Source organism: Limanda limanda, chromosome 20, assembly GCF_963576545.1.
Source record: "Limanda limanda chromosome 20, fLimLim1.1, whole genome shotgun sequence".
NCBI lineage: Eukaryota > Metazoa > Chordata > Actinopteri > Pleuronectiformes > Pleuronectidae > Limanda > Limanda limanda.
The window spans coordinates 1,004,549-1,022,048 of NC_083655.1; the positions used below are offsets into that span (position 1 = coordinate 1,004,549).

Sequence of the window (17,500 nt, forward strand, 5' to 3'; positions counted from 1 at the left end):
TGTCAAATAACATTAAACACTTTGATGTAAACCTGACAAACGTCTCCAGACTCACATGTTACTCACGTCCTGTTCACACTAACACTGAGATTAACAGTTCACACTCAAACTGTTTCTAAAGTCACTTTAGTCTTTAAAAGTACTTTATTCATCCCTGAAGGGAAATTAAGTCGTCATAGCAGCCGGTATATTTGAATACAATAAAATACAATAGAATAGAATAAAATAAAAAATATTGAGGTAGAAAGAATAAAAAACAGAAGCACAAGATAAAATAAAATAAAATAGGTAGATAAGGTGCAGTGGCAAGATGATGGTAATAGTACTGATGATATGATGGCAATGGTATTGTTAGACAGTATATATATAGTACAGTAAATATAGTATATAATATAACGTAATACATATTTATATATGATAGTAATTATACCAATATAAAAGCAGTATATAGTAATAATGGCAGCAACAGTATATATAATAATAATAGTAATAGTGATATAATAATAGTAATTATAACATGTACACTTGTATAAATATTTGTATATAGACTTATGTATACAAAGAATATACAGAGAGTATGATATAATATATGATATATAGTAGAGGTATGAATGTGACGGTGGAATGATCTTCAGGAAGCAGCTGGAACGATGAACAGAAAGACGACAAGTTGGTAAAGAGTCAAAGTTTTAACAAGGAGACAAAGTTGGTCTCAGCAAACGAAGCTGAAAACTTCTTTCATCGATGTTTCTTCACATCACGTGACTTTCAGAACCGGTTCGATCTGGATCTGCTCCTCATGTGGTTTCCTTCCTGTCGGATCAATGTGACGTGAAACCAGCTCTGCGTGTGTTAAAGTTTCTCCTCAACCGAAGCAGATGATTCTACTTCTGATCAAACGCAGTCACGAGCTCACGGAGCAGCTCGGTGCCGTGCACACACACACACACACACACACACTCACACACACACACACACACACACACAGACACACACACACACACACAGACACACACAAGCAGCCTGTGAAGTGTCGGAGCAGCTCAGCGTCCAGGAGGTGAGGGACCAGGAGGTGAGGGACCAGGAGGTGAGGGACCAGGTCAGGGATTAGATTCCTTCTGATCCAGATTACCTGACTAATCCTCTCATGGGCCGTCAACCCAACACTAACATCAGCAGTGAGAAGGTCAGAGACCTGGACTCACACCTGCTGAACCAACTCCTCTTCTCATGCTGTGGTGTGAGCATAACTACTGTGGAAATACAGAATAACACAGTCACCTCATTTATAATGAAAACTACAAATGAGGGAACAGTCAGGAAGTGGGATGGAGGTGGAGTGGATCTGTGGCTGGAGACCTGGTCCATCTCTGCTGGAGGAGACACACACTTCTTCAGATCAAAGCTCTGGAAGGTTTTCAACTCTGACGTCAGAAAACTATCTCAAGATATGACGCAGATTTAAGAGTGATGGTAATGGAGGAGTGTGAACGGCGTGAGAGGAAAGAAGGAAGAGAAGAAGAGATGGTGGAGGACAGACATGAGAAAGACTTTCATCTTCACACACTTCATTCGCTGCAGGGGACACTTTAGATAATGTGGACATTGAGCTCTTGGTCTGTTTCTGACTCGTAAACATCTGCAGATGGTTCCTGAATCCAGACGTGATGTTAATGTTTCACACGCTCGGCCGGCCGGAGCCGATCTGCTCCCAGGAGTCACATGACCTCAGCTGGTGACCTCCAGAGACTAGAGGACATGAGGAGCTGAAACATCTGGAATGAGAACTGGAACATCTGCAGGAGAAGTGGCAGCTGCACCTGTCCTCTGTGTGTGTGTGTGTGTGTGTGTGTGTGTGTGTGTGTGTGTGTGTGTGTGTGTGTGTGTGTGTGTGTGTGTGTTGATGCACTCAGCAGGAGAGGGAGGGGAGGTGTTGACAGTCAAAGGAGACTCTGCAATTATCCCCCCCCCCCCAATCTTTTGAATAATACTTCCTGCTGTCTCACATCTCAGTGAAGGATAGCCATTGTTCAGTGTGTGTGTGTGTGTGTGTGTGTGTGTGTGTGTGTGTGTGTGTGTGTGTGTGTGTGTGTGTGTGTGTGTGTGTGTGGAAGGTTGAACTGGGTTTCCTCAACCTCCCAGCTCCTGGTCTGATGGGACCTTCTGTCAGAGGACACTGAGACATCTACACACATCTACACACATCTACACACATCTGCACACATCTGCACACATCTACACACATCTGCACACATCTGCACACATCTGCACACATCTGCACACATCTGCAGCTCCCTCCCTGGTTCCCTCCACCCTTCATCACGTCTCCCTCTCCAGCTGCTTCCTCCTCCTCGGCCCTGCAGCCTGTGTCCCAGCAGGAGAGGATCCTCTTCCTGTGAGTGTGTCTCTGTGTGAAACATCTGCATGTGTTTGTGTGTGTTTGCATGAGGTTAATCTGTGTATTCACTGAGCAGCCTGTGTGTTGGTAAGAGGGAGAAACATTGTCTTTGCCCTGAGGTTTAAACACGATCATTTAAGACGGAACAGACAGAATTCAGATTCAGATCCTCATCCAGGAGTTTTTCATCCTGAAGTCTTTGCAGCAGACGATGGTTTAGTTTGTGTTTTAGCTCAAATTCTGAAGACTTTTTTAAGCTAAAACAAGAAAACAACAAAGTCTGATAAATTGTGAAGTTGACTTTTGTCAGTTTGATCTTTGGTTTCATGGCTGTTGGTTCTGTTTGTGTGTTGACTTCCTCCATCAGCTCTTCAGAGCAACGTGGATTCCATTCAGAAGCTGAATCGTCTGAATCTGAGGTTTTCCGAGCAGCTGATTCACAGAGTGATTATTTGGCCGACTTTCCTCCGGAGCTCCAGACGGAAACGTTAAGATCTGTAAATGAAGTCGAGTCCTGAACGAATCGATTTTAAACGTCACCGAGTCTCCGACAAACAGCTGCAGCTCGTTTACACACATGTGTATTTTCACCCGTCACGATCCTCCTGTCAGCGAGAGGATTCTGTTTTCAGCCTCCAGTCTTTTCTTCCTTCCACAGATTCTTCCTTCCCAATGTTTTCATCTTCTATCTCCTTTCTTTCTTCTCTCATCCTCTCAACCTGACCCTTTATTCTCTTTTATCGCCTCTGTTCATTTATTTTTCTCTTTGTTCCTCCCACTCTTTTGTTCTTCTCTCCTTTCTGTCATTTCGACCTATTTCTCGTCTTCCTACACTTTCCTTCCTTTCCCTCTTCAAACCATCTGACTCCTCACAGCTGATACCTGGTTTCCTCTTCCTGTGAATCCTTCTTCTTCTCCTTCCTTCTCCTCGGAGTTCTTCCTCGGAGCAGTCAGAGAAAGACGAGACGAGTCCGACGTCTCGTCCGCAGTGAAAGAAGTTCTTTGTTGTCTCACCGTTACATTCCATGAAGGTAGAACCCGAATACACGAGGAACATGAAAGACCTTGATGACATTCCTGAGTGAGCTGAGCCTGAAGGCCGACGGAACTAATGTCCAACGGTTTGTGGAGAAAACTGCTGAAAAGGTTTTGTCTGAACTTGCCAAAGTCGTTAAGGTCTTTGAGGGATCATGAGCCTGAAGCTTGTTTCTCTGGAAGTGAAGTGAAGTGAAGTGTTTAACTCTCTGTAAATCTAAAGCTTTTCAAAGTGTTGGAGGGACTTTAGACTCAAAGCTCCAATGAAAGACTCAGGTGAAAAGATCTGTTGTTACAAACTGAAGATGAATCCAGAGAGATGTTTTCACTTGTTTCTTCTAAACAAAGTGTTGTTGTCTTTACCTTAGAATGGGCCATTTATATTTACATACTTTGATATATAAATACTTTATATTTACATACTTTAATATATAAATACCTAACATTTACATACTTTATATTTACATACTTTGTATTTAAATACTGGAGGCTTCACAATGTCGGCTCACAAACCAGTGGGTGAAGAATCTCAGGGTCTAAAGTGAAATTCAGAAACATCAGGACCCGGCCTTGTGCTTCTCCAGATGTTGAATGACCACGTGCATCACCCGCTGCCTCGGTCGTGTCTGTGGTCGGGTGGCGATGGATCCACTGATGGTCGACCTCAGACCACAGCAGCTTCACCATCATTCCTTCCAGACGTTTCATCCCCACAGACGTCAGAGCGAGGGATTCTTTTCTGTAGGGTTCCAGGGTTTGTTGGGGACCGGCCACGTGACTTCCTGTTTCCTGGTTGCTGCTCCATGTTGCAGATCTCTGCCCGATGTGGCGCCAGGCTGCTGTGGAGGCGAGGCTCTAAAAACCCTTCAGCGAGCGCTCTCCCTCGAACGCCAGCACATGAAATACACCTTCACAGTTTGAACAACTAATCACATCATTAACTACAAACTGATCAGGTTGATTTGACACGTTCTCGCCCTGGAAGACGACCACAAGCAGTAGCTGGTGCATCGACCTGCACCTGAGCTCAGCAGCTCCACAGCGCCCCCTACAGGCCAGAGGCGCTTGAGCCAAACGAGTCTTTAAGAAAAACCCTGGACCCAAACATCTGCTCTGTTCTGTGGCCGGACGAGTTTCCTGTGTGGGTTGATAAAGAGCGATATGAGCAAAAAAGCATCGCTGTCACCGTCAGCTCTGAAACAAGTGATGAATCAGCGTTGACAGGAGGTCAAAGGTCACGTTCAGTCATGTACAGTTTCCCCACAAGCCTGCAGTGAATCCACACCTCGTAAATGCTCCTGTTGTTCTGAGCAAGACGAGAACAATACTGAGACTTTTACAGCCTGTGAAATGTTGGAGGTGTGGGCTGAATGGCTCGATTCACTGCTGCACACACACACACACACACACACACACACACACACACACACACACACACACACACACACACACACACAGCGTGGGTGGACCAGTTGAACTCTGGTTTGGTTCAGTGGAAGTGTAGCATGATCTCACAGCCAGTGAGTCCACAGCTCAGTCTGCACCACTGTTCCTCTGCTAATGAACACAACACACACACACACACACACACATTTTCCATTAAACGCACACACACACATCTTGCACTAAACGTTTTGGCGGCAGCGAGCCTTCATAATGAGCAGACGACTGGTGTTTCCAGATGTTGCACTGAACGCGGAGCCGACACTCGACCGTCCGGTGAGAATCAGCAGCACAGAGAGAAGCAGTGACTTGACAGCCGGCCACCAGGGGGCGGTCAAAATAATCGGCTTCAATTATGAGGAGCATCTTTATTTACGGTTGTGATTGAGACTCAGAGGCTGAAAGTCACAAACCTAAAGACAAACTCACGCTGCCTCATCATCAAATTAAATAAATCCAGTAAAACTATTCGATGCCAAAAGGCCTGAAGTGAAGAAGAAAGCTGTTAGACACACACACACACACACACACACACACACACACACACACACACACACACACACACAACATAATTCAGCCGAAGTGCTGCCGTCTCTCTAACCGCAGGCGTCACTTAATATATGAACTCGGGGGGGAAATACATAATAACAGTGGTTAAAGAAACACGTCTGTGCAGTAAAAACAGAGACAAAGAGTTGGTTCAGTTCAGAAACGTCGAGTCAGAGGTTTTTCTGCCAAAATAAGAAGGAGAAATATTTGCGGCCAATGAGAACGATGTATTGGTTAAAAAAGTCTGTAAACATTACGCTAGAAGAAGACAGTGAAAGGACGGATCATAGAAGGGACTTGAGAGCCATGTCTGCCTAGAAGGAAGGAAGTCGATCTGACATGTTTGGTTTGTTCCACCCCAGACTCGCACAGTAACACACCTCACACCGAGCTGCACACTGTTGTGTTAGCGTCCTGCAGCACAACACAACAAAGGCTGAAGACTTCATGAGCTACGATCAGCAAGTCAGAGCCGCTCTGTGCCGAGTTTCAGCCTCGGGCTTTAGAACCTGTCAAAACACACAGAGACGCTCTTAAAGAGAGAGAGATGAAGAGGCGGGATGCATGCAAATGTGCACACACACACACACACACACACACACACACACACACACACACACACACACACACAGGCTGCAAACAAAAGGGCTGATTCAGTTTCCACATGGAACAGAGGTAACAACTTAACTAGCCTCGGCTGATTCTGATCTACGAGGCTCATGCAAATACTCATAGACACACACACACACACACACACACACACACAAACACACACACACACTCACACTGAAACACACACGCACTCTTCTAACAACACTTTCATTGTTTCTCCTCCAACACTTCAGAACTTCTCCTTTTTGACAGAAAACTGTTTCAAGCATCTAAAACTACAGAGAGTCACATTACATCACATTGAGCTGAAAGCCACTGACAACAAGTGCAACACCAGAACCTGAACCAGAGCCTGGACCAGAGCCTGGACCAGAGCCTGGACCAGAACCTGGACCAGAACCTGGACCAGAGCCTGGACCAGAGCCTGGACCAGAACCTGGACCAGAGCCTGGACCAGAGCCTGGACCAGAACCTGGACCAGAGCCTGGACCAGAGCCTGGACCAGAACCTGGACCAGAACCTGGACCAGAGCCCGGACCAGAGCCCGGACCAGAGCCCGGACCAGAGCCCGGACCAGAGCCTGGACCAGAGCCTGGACCAGAGCCCGGACCAGAGCCCGGACCAGAGCCTGGACTGAAATGTTTTAGTTTATTTTCCTATTTTAAATATTTCTGGCAGAGAGATGGAAATGAAAGATCCTGGAAATGTAAATGCTCTCGTCCTTCAGGACTCCGGCTGAGACGCGGCTCAGAGGCGGTTTCGGGGTCAGTGGCGAATTCAGAGAGAATAACAGAGAAGCTGGTGCTGTTCAAACGGCTTCTCTGTGACCCTGAAGGATCGTCTCTCTCTCTCTCTCTCTCTCTCTCTCTCTCTCTCTCTCTCTCTCTCTCTCTCTCTCTCTCTCTCTGAACACAGACCAGCAGAGGTGCTGATGATCTGATCCACAGTCATATTTCATTATGAATAACTGTGTAATTCCTCTCGGATGTGAGTACAGTGCAACATGGCAGAAGACAGATGTGTGTGTAATCAGAAGGACACTAACAGAAGACCAAACATCTGTTCTGAAGCCGTTCTCTGGAGCAGCTGTTCTCCTCATTCTTATCAGATGTTGTTCTGCAAATCCTGAAACGCTCAGAGAAGCTGAAGAGACGTTGAAATGTTTGAATAACAGATGAGCTGAGTCGCTTCATTTGTTTGAGTCTCAACATCAGTATCATAAACCATCAGAGTGACACATGTAGGATGTTCAGGACTCTTCCACACCTGGTTGGGTTCAGAGCTTCAGACTCTTTAGTTCAGTCCTAAACATCAGGTGTGAAAGGTTCCTCAGAGCAGAAGAGGAGTTCTGATTATCCTGAAGGAGACAATCATCTGGTGAGTTATCCTCTGGGAACAACGAGCAGCAGATATCTGGTCTGAGATGGTTCTGGTTCTAATCTCTGTTCACAGCTCTCTGCATGTGAAAACACTAAGAGTTGAGTTTCAGTCTTTAGCCTGAAGGTGAAACCGTTTGTTTCATCAGCAGAAACCATGTTTCCCTTGACGTGTCGTAAATATCACGCGTGTTGGAGTCAGAGTTCATCTTCACGCTCAGACTCAGGATCTGCAAACAGCTGCTGACTTCTTCTCCAGCTCCGAGTGCAGAGCCAGACTCCGGAGGTCTGAGAGTCTCCATCAGCACGTCACACCTTTCTTCATTAATCATTCATTCATTTCCAGAGCAAGAAGATTGATTCGGATCAAACCAATGTGTTGCAACGTGTGCATTAACTGTCGATTTGAAACTCTTGGTTTGCAGAACTTTTCTTTTACTCAAGAATCTTTCCGTGTGACTCAATCCTCGTTTCTGAAGCAGAAGGTTTATTTCTGTTTCTGTGTCACTGACAGAAGTCGTCCTGCACGTGGAGTTTCAGTGGAAAGAATTGCATCAATGAATTCTGCAGGAGGTCGTGAACATAGAAATGTTCCAGGTTAGATTCCTGAAGAGCACAGCTGCACTTTAAATAAACCTGCTGCTCTCTGCTGCCGGTAAAGAACAAACCAGCAGCGTCAAAAACAGACGGAGGTCATAAAAAAATGCATCGTCAGGCCATATATGGGCAGAGGAATGCCAGAGACATGCAGGGACAGGGTGAGAGCAGCAGATCACAGATAAGACCGTAAAGAGTCCGGGATCCAGAGGATGTAGAGACACACGTCACAGCTTTCTGGATCCGTCTCTGATATCAGTAAAGTCCAGTAAATCATGTGACATCCGAGATGTTCGAGCTCAGCTTCAACCTGAACATCAGCAGAGTTTCTAACTGGAATCAGGAGTGAACCTCAGAGGTTCCACAGAGGTAAAGATGAAACGAATCAATCAGACTCATGTGGACTTGATGCTGAGCTGGACTGAGCTGAGGTCTGTTGAGCCGCTTCCTCACTTCCCTTAACACAAGTAAATATTAGATAAACAGCATGAATCAGGCTTTTTGGGCTTTATATGGTCAAATTATAAATCATAAATCCATCTCTGTGGGATGAGAAACCTGCAGGAGGCTGACTGGGAACACGACTCCACTTTAATCTGTGTTTTCTCATAAAGGACAAATGCAGCTATTGATGGAGGATGGATGGATGGATGGATGGATGGATGGATGATGGATGGATGGATGGATGGATGGATGGATGGATGATGGATGGAAGTCGCCATCGTCTCCAAACTGGATGTTAAAGTTTGATTTCCATCAGCTGGAACTAAAACATTAGTTTTCTGACTGGATCCCAAGTGGAGCAGCTTCCAGCCGAGCAGGTTCCCAACAGTGTATTTATAGTTTGTCTCGTGGGATCATGGCCCCCCCGACACAGAGGACCAACAAACATCCAACTTCCTGTTCAAAGAATAAACCAGAATATAATTATCATTTATTCAAAGTTTATCTCAGCGAAACGTTCACATCGGTCATTAGAATCTGGAACAAGGCTCCTGACATCTATTAATTCATCATCCATCCATCTGTACATCCATCCATCATCCATCCATCCATCCATCCATCCATCCATCCATCCACCCATCCATCCATCCATCCATCCATCCATCCATCCATCCATCCATCCATCTATCCATCCATCCATCATCCATCATCTGCAATGAATGTTTTCAGGGTCAAGTATAAACCTTGAGCTGTGACCTTGTGTGACCTCAGATCAACGAGATGATTCTTATAACCGTTCAGTCTAATCGTGATATTCTTTTTCACTTCTGCTTCTCTAATTCAAAGGCAGGTTACAAAGTGTTGAGGACGGAGGGATGAGTGAACAGGAAGAGGAAGAAGAGGATGATTGGAAGACTTGTGTTCACTTTACACCTGAAGCCATCGAGACGAGTCTGAACCGCAGCCGCTGGGAAACCTGATCCTGATCCTGATCCTGATCCTGATCCTGATCCTGATCCTGATCCTGATCCTGATCCTGATCCTGATCCTGATCCTGATCCTGATCCAGCAGCTCAGCGTGGAGGATGACCCGTCAGTCAGCGACACAACACAAGGGTTCTGTTGTTCACTCTCATCCTCCAGCGTGTTTTCAGAGAAGATGAGGTAGTGCAGCGAGTCGTTCATTCTGCAGACCTGCATCTGTTCTGCATTACTACTTACTTAGCCTCTGGAAACTCAAACCCTCCGTCAGCTCCAGCAAACACTGTGTTGACTTTGGAAGGTTAATGTGGGATTTCATCAGTTTCCCCTTTGGATCTGTGAGAGCTTTGATATCAGTCTGTGAGATGGAAGAAATGATTTGTCTCTGAATCTCTGTGTGACTCTGATGAAACTCAACAACAGCAACAAGGTTTATTTGTTACAGTTCAACCGCAGTTTTTCTCAATAATGTGGAAAAGGAAAAGTCAGAGTGGGAGGAAAGTTTCCAGGGACAGAGAAGTTCAGGTTTAAAGAATCAGCTTCATCTTCATCAGAGAGAGAAAGAAGAAATGTTATAAGAAAGACTCAACGTCTCCACTCTCGACCAATCAGGAGTCAGACTCATTTTTATATCATGAAAAGATCAAAGACTCTTTTGGCAGAACAATGTGGAGGAGAAATAAAAACAATAGTAATAGATCTGGAAAAATGTTATCTGTGTTTACCCACAATGCACCAGTATATGCTGCACTAGATAAGGCAGCAGGGCCATTAAGAGCCGCTGACCTCTGGCCTTATTTATATATTTATCCTGCTCATAGTGTATTCATCGTTCTTATATCATACAATTCCTCTTAAAACTGTAATATGTCACCTATTTCTTACTGTACAGATCTTATTTATTTACATATTCACTTTAAATATGCACAATACTCTGCACTTTTACTGCCTTTTATGCACTTCTGGTTAGATGCTTAACTGCATTTCGTTGTATAAGTACTTGAACTGTGCAATGACAATAAAGTTGAATCTAATTGAATCTAATCTAAATGTGATTAAGGTGGAGACGGATCCAAAGACTCAGATATCAGATGATTGAGGCTTTGATCCAGTGAATAACACCGGGACCAGAACGTGTTAATAATGTGAACATTATCCAATAACTCTACTAACACAATAATATCATTTCTCAACACTATGCAAATAGCAGAGTTAGTGCACAGACCCGCCCCCCCCCCCCGGCCCCCTGGTGGTGACTCACCAGTCTCTGCAGGATCCTCTTGCTCTTGTCGTCGGTGCAGAAGTCGGACATGATGCTCCTGTGCACCAGCACCAGGCCGTTCAGGAACAACCAGGACCCGAACCAGAGCAGCGCGAACACCAGGGTCCCGCGGCGGGACCACAGCCGGAGGCCCAGCCACCGGAGCAGGCCCATCCTGCCCCCGGCCCGACCCCCCCCACCCGACACCCCCCCTCCAGGCAGCATGCTGGGCGTCTGGATCCTCCGTGGGAACAGGGTCCAGCTGCAGAGAGAAGCAACAGATCCCAAAACTCTCTGTTCAACGATAGAACCAGTTCAGAAGTTAGAAAAAGGTCAAGTCCACTTCTGAGCTCATGTCACTCAGATCCTGTCGATCTTCATCCTCTGTGTTTCAGTCCCTTGGTTCTAAAAGATAATGAAGGACATCATCAGCATGTCTTCAGCACCTGTGTCTTCATATCTCCCATGATCCTCTGCAGGAAGTTATGGTGGAAATCCAAGATCCAGAAATGTGCGTTCAGTCATGAGGAAAATCCTTTTTCTCTGCGTCTCTCGGACTTTGTCAAATACTTTAAGATGAAAACAGAAGAGGAGTAAAGTCTGTAATCATCCAATCAGAGCCTCACGTTCCAGAAGCTGACCGTCACCGCTCGGACCTCCAGCTCCAGAACTCTCTGTTGGAGGTTTAGTTTTTCCATTCTGACATCTTTATAAATCCGGCTGCTTGATGTATTTTCCTTCACAAAGGTTGAGCAACAGGAAATAACTGAGCAGCAGCGTGTGATGAGCTCTGGACTCACACAACACACAATATGTGACCTGTGAAAACACAGAATCACGTTTACCACTGACAGTGTTGTCCTCCTCGTGGTGTTTGCACTTCAAACATCTGGTGGGTTGAGGTCTTCACACTGGAAAGATCTCAGATCTATAATATCCTTCTTAACGAGCTCCTCTGATCAGAAATGGATGAATTCCAGTTTCCTGGAGGTCAGAACATAGACGAAGACTCTTCTGGTGTCGGTGGAGGAGATGTTTGTCCCGACTGGTGGAACCTTGTCCTCCACGTGGGACAGATCTGTGACAAGAGGAAAAGAGTCGCTGCTTTAGAGCTTCACTCAGATGAAGAAACAATCAAAGTCTGTATTAATAATCAATGATTTTACCTCAAAGTAAAAAACATTAACACTCAGAGAAACTGGGATGATCAAAGTAGCTTTGAATAAAAGATTGAACAGCTGAAGGATTTCCACACGTTGTGAGAGGAGCAGGTTCCTCTGCAGATCGGTGGGAACCTGAGGAGCTGAGCAGTGTCACAGGAAACCAAACTAATAAAACCTTCCTGTGAGTTCACGGAGGGTTCAGCAGAGGAGAGCCGCTCTGTTGGAAAGATAATTATCTTTTCCTCTTGCAGGGTCAGTGGAGATTTCTCTAAGTGGATTGAAGCTTGTCGACTTTAAAAAAATCATCAACTCCTCAAAGAATCTGAAAGAAAACCAGCGTCGTCCTCGGGCCTCACACGTTTCAGTTCCACATTCTTTCACTGAAGCATTCCAAAACTCGAGTGTACAATAATTCAAATCATTATCACAACGTCCTGATGTGGTTGATCTTTAGTGAAGAATCCAAACCAGGACCAGAGGAAACCACTGGAAACACTCCGACACTCACCAGACGTCAGCGGAGACCGAACGTGACCCGAAGGAGACGAGTGAGGAGATGGTCATCGCCTGCCTCCTTCACTTCAGAGTGGAGGAGGTGAGGAGGTGAGGAGGTGAGGAGGCGAGGAGACGAGGAGGCGAGGAGGTGAGGAGGCAAGGAGACGAGGAGGTGAGGAAGCAAGGAGGCGACAACCGCTGCAGCTGTTTCCCGACGGCTCCCAGTAGATTTTCACTTCTGTTCACACGTCCTCACTGGTTCTCTGGTCTCTGCAGGTTCACAGTGAAGAGAGTGATTCTCTCTTTCCTGAGTAGAAAACTATTTCTATTCATTCAATTGTTGTCAGGTTCTTATTGTTCTTTTGAATCATCAGTTATGAAGTAATGTGGCAGAAAAAAAGAAATGAAGTTTCAACTGCAAATGAGATTAAAATCTATAAATTCAGAATTGTATCACGGGAGTCACACACTGACTGTGAACTTCACCAAAGACCAAGAGTCCTTTAAATCCACCAATCTGCACCGACTCACACACACTCACAGACACACACACACTCACAGACACACACACACTCACAGACACACACACTCACAGACACACACACTCACAGACACACACACACACACACACTCACACACACTGGTCCTGTCAACGTGTCCGGATCGTTTCATCAATTATTCTCTGAGAAATCAGGGAAAATGTTTAAAAACTACATATAAATATATAATCATATTTTCCTGGATCTGCGACCGAGACGACAGCAGTGAGGTTTTTAAACCCCGCCTCCTCCGTGTCAGCAGATGGGACATGGACCAAACAAACAGATTTAAGTAGATGTTGAATACATGTGATTACAGGATTAATCACTGATGTTTGTTCAGGTGTTTGTGATCAGTTTGGTTTGAGTTATTTGAGATATTTTGGCTTCATTTCTGGAGGAGGTGAAGACGTGTCTTTATTTTCAGTCTATGGATCCGAGCAGCGACCCCCCAGGTCCCCCCCCCCCCCCGAGGGAACCACCAGCTGGTCTGTTTCACTCACCGGCTTCGCTAAGTGGCTCCTGGAGCTTCTCTGAAGATCAGTCCTGCTGTTTGGTCCCAGAGGCCGAAGTAGAGCCGACAGTCCTCCAGTCACTTTGCATCTCTGGAATGAAAAGAGTCCGAAGATCCAGTTCAATCCGCCCAGACGCTTCAAATCCTCTTCAGGTTCAAAACACAAGTGAAACACAGACAGCAGCAGGAACCTGAGAGAACTGTGAGTCTGATTCAATGGAACCTTCATGTGGATTCACCTCTAACCAGATCTTCTCTGAACCTCCTCAGCTCCTCGGCCGCTGCTGCTCCTCTGAAGTGATGACGAGGATCTGGAATCTTACTTTAAAACCATCTGAGATCCTTCAGGTGAAACTGCCTCCTTCACCTGAGCTGAGGATTCAGAAACATCCTGAGGCCGGTCAGAAGCTCTCCAGCTCGTCCACCACATCCAGACACTCAACGCTTCACAAGGAATCACACAATGTTCCTTCAAGGTGATGAAGTGAAACCTCCAGGACTGAAAGGTCTCTGTTCCAGCTGTGAGAGTCAAGTCGTCTCTGAAGAAATGACCCAAAACACACTCTGATCCTTTTGGTTCCAGATCAGACGTCAACTCCCTGAAACCTTCCTGAAGGAGCTGAAGCTCTGAAGTCCACGAAACTCCACTTCCCCATTTGAGAGGAATGAATCCTCAGCAGGACTCAGATCCTGTCGCCTGCAGGTCCTCCTCATGTGGATCAGCAGGTCCTCCTCATGTGGATCAGCAGGTCCTGTTCATGTGGATCAGCAGGTCCTCCTCATGTGGATCAGCAGGTCCTGCTCATGTGGAGCAGCAGGAGGTCCAGGTCTGCAGAAGATGCTGGTGAGGATCCAGCTGCTGTGAACCCTGAGTCTGGACTGTCAGGCAGCTCTGCTCTGCTTCCTGCTCACGCTCCCACTGCCTCGCTCGCTCGCCCTCTCTCTCTCTCTCTCTCTGACGCTCTACATTTGCCTGGCTGGGATAGTGTGTGTGTGTGTGTGTGTGTGTGTGTGTGTGTGTGTGTGTGTGTGTGTGTGTGTGTGTGTGTGTGTGGTTGTGTGTGTGTGTCTGTGGCGCTCAGGCTTGTTTTTTCCAGCCCCATTCCTCTTCCTTCCTCCAGTCTGCTGCACTCACAGCTTTTTCCTTCCTTTCCTACCAAGTGTGTGTGTGTGTGTGTGTCTTTGTGTGTGTGTGTGTGTGTGTGTGTGTGTGTGTGTGTGTGTGTGTGTGTGTGTGTGTGTGTGTGTGTCAGTGAGTGTGTGGGTGTGTGTGTCCTTAGGGGAGACGCCTCCTCCAGCCTGAGACCCCCCTACCCTCTCCTCATCCCTCTCTTATATTTAAATGCTACTGTACCTCCCTCTCTCTCTCTCTCTCTCTCTCTCTCTCTCTCTCTCTCTCTCTCTCTCTCTCTCTCTCTCTCTCTCTCTCCCCCCCCCCCTGTTACCACGGCAGCAAGTCTCTGCTGAGGTTCAGTCCCCACCACTTTCCTGTTCTCTCTCTTTTCCAGGCTTCCTTCACAGATCAGCTCGGAGGTTCCAGACCCGTCAGTAAAGTTCTGTGAAGATAAAGATCTGATTATAAACTATTCATGAGCGTTGTGTAGCTGTAACTCTGTTGTGCAACTGTACGACTACAATTACCTGTGGATGTTTGTCTCCACCAGCAAGAGCAGCTTTAGTCTTAAGATTGATGAGTCAAAGAAGGGTTTGTAAGGTCACATTGACCTTCACCTGTGACCTTTGACCTCCAAGCATTAGTAGCAGATCTGAAAGGTTTACCTGAGGTTGAACCTGAGATGTAACTGTTACTGATGCTGATGTGTAATAAAAATATCATGAGAAGAAACTCAAGTCTGTAAAGTCCAGTTTCTTTTGTTCTCAAGTGAATCTGAGACCAGCAGCTCTGCAGCTCTCTGATGATTCATGTGAGTCTCCCATGTTCCAGCCACTGATCACAGGCTCCTCGTTAGCAGCAGCAAATCGTCCAGCTCCCTCGTTAGCTACAGCCAATCGTCCAGCTCCCTCGTTAGCTGCAGCCAATCATCCAGCTCCCTCGTTAGCAGCGGCTCATTATCTCACCAGTTTGTTAATTGACTGAAACACTTTCTTAAAAGCCACTGAATTCACAAAAATGATTTTCAGCTTCATGTGGTGAAAGTGAAAATGTGAATTTGTTTCACAGGAGAGAAGCGACGGAAGAACACTGTTGATACAGAGTTGTGTAGCAGCTCCACCTAGTGGCTGTATTAGGTAACTGCAAAAAACTGATTTTGATTTAGTTTAACCTTATTGCAGTTTCCAACATTGACCACTAGAGGTCAGAATGACTCCATGTTCATGAGCAGGACCAGTTGTGAGATGATACACTTACTTAAAACACACACACACACACACACACACACACACACACACACACACACACACACACACACACACACACACACACACACACACACACAAACACACAGACACTCTTATCTAAACCACAAATCTAACACTTAACTTCAACCTAAACCTTACAACATGTCTTCACCTTGAAGTGTCATGATTTAGGTTCCTACTCTTTCAACAAACTTTAACCAGGAACCGGTTCAGCCTCATGAGGACTGAGCTCTGGTCCCATGTGATCCACTGGTCGTCCCCCCCCCCCCCCCCCCCCCACCTTTAAACCAGCAGCGTTATCAGCAGTGATTCTTCTGAGCAGATCCGCTCTCATCACCTCAGGCCCACATGACACAGGTTGTGGTTTTGTGTGTTTGACAGTGATCTCTGCTGCTGGTAATCCACAACACAAACAGAACTGCTGGGAAATCAACTCTCACACAGGCCGCGGCCGAGGGAGATTAACAGACTGTTGACGGGTTGATTCTCCGTCTGTCGGCTGGAGGTGAGTGACCTCAGCCAACCTGATGCCTTCTGTTCGCTTCAGGCATTCTGCTGACTCATCATTTTCGTTGTAATGTTTTCTGTTGAGGCTTTCAAACTGGTTTTCCCGCCAAAGCCCCTCTCAACAATTTGGTCCCGATGCAAACCAGAATAAATTAAGCATAAAAATAAGGAATCTCTTTCAGGAGAAGTGGCCACTAATACTTTTCAACAAGTTTAATACCCAGCATCCAACACAAACAGGAAGCAGTTTGGCGTCTTCCTGAATTTTGTATTTGCAAGAAAATAAATGTCTGGGTTTTATTTGGTCAAATATGAGCTGTATCAAACCAGGAAGTCAACATTACTCTCACACTCGAAAACAAAACCAAATATTTCAAACTTTAAAGACACAAAGATCAGTTTTTTTAAGTCCTTGTGACCTTGGATTCTCTCACGGCGTTCCTTCGATAACATATTCATGAGACAAAAAAGTTTTGTGACGTTGAACTTTAACATTTTATCACCAAAATCGAGTCACTTCTCCCTCGAGTGAAAGAGAACGTTAGCGCCTTATTTGAAGAACTAAGCTCAAGCTGTTACAAAGATATCAGGTTCTGAAGAATGGGAGAATCAGAAGTCATCAGCAGAGGCATACAAATAAGATCTGCTAAACTTATAGAAACTCAACTTTTAAGTTATATCCACTTTGCATCTATAACATGTTCTTTGTGTTTCTTTGCAGAATAACGTTTCCTAATTTGTGACACAGCTCAGGCGGATGTGAGCGTCATTATGTTTCATTATAAACAACCCGTTGGACAAGGAAGATGGTTTCCCTGGTTCATCCTCAGGGACCATGAACGTGTGTGAGCTTCAGCTCAACGGCCAACGACGTGCAGAACAAACCATGTGAACGATAAAGATCAGAGAAAACACTCAGTGGACATTTAACGTTTTTATTTCCCCGCTCACGACTTCCTCACGTGTCCAAAAACACTCAAACAGAACAGAGAGTGTTAGATTCTGTAAACAATTATTTCTTCCACTTTAGAGTTTGAGTAGATTAGAGTTTTTTCTTTAAAATCCAAAAACTGACATTATCAACGTAAACAACAATAAACACACAAGTGTTTTGTGATCTGACGCCCCCTTGTGGTCAGAGTCTGACATCCAGGCACAAAGACTCCGTGGTAAAGGTGAGAGAATGACTCTGGTGAGTGTGGAG

General features: G+C 45.6%; 2 protein-coding genes across 2 annotated transcripts in view; both read right to left on the reverse strand.

Moving 5' to 3' along the window:
* dipk1c (divergent protein kinase domain 1C) overlaps positions 1–10,930 on the reverse strand; it is a 17,518-nt gene extending 6,588 nt beyond the window's left edge. The window contains exon 1 of the mRNA XM_061094198.1: positions 10,697–10,930. Within this exon, the coding sequence (XP_060950181.1) occupies positions 10,697–10,921 (225 nt within the window). The 5' untranslated portion in view covers positions 10,922–10,930. The remainder of the gene's footprint in view (positions 1–10,696) is intronic.
* Positions 10,931–17,217: 6,287 nt separating this feature from the next.
* tubb6 (tubulin, beta 6 class V) overlaps positions 17,218–17,500 on the reverse strand; it is a 7,823-nt gene continuing 7,540 nt past the window's right edge. The window contains exon 6 of the mRNA XM_061094002.1: positions 17,218–17,500. This exon is cut by the window's right edge and continues 958 nt beyond it. The gene's annotated coding sequence lies outside the window, so the exon portion shown is untranslated.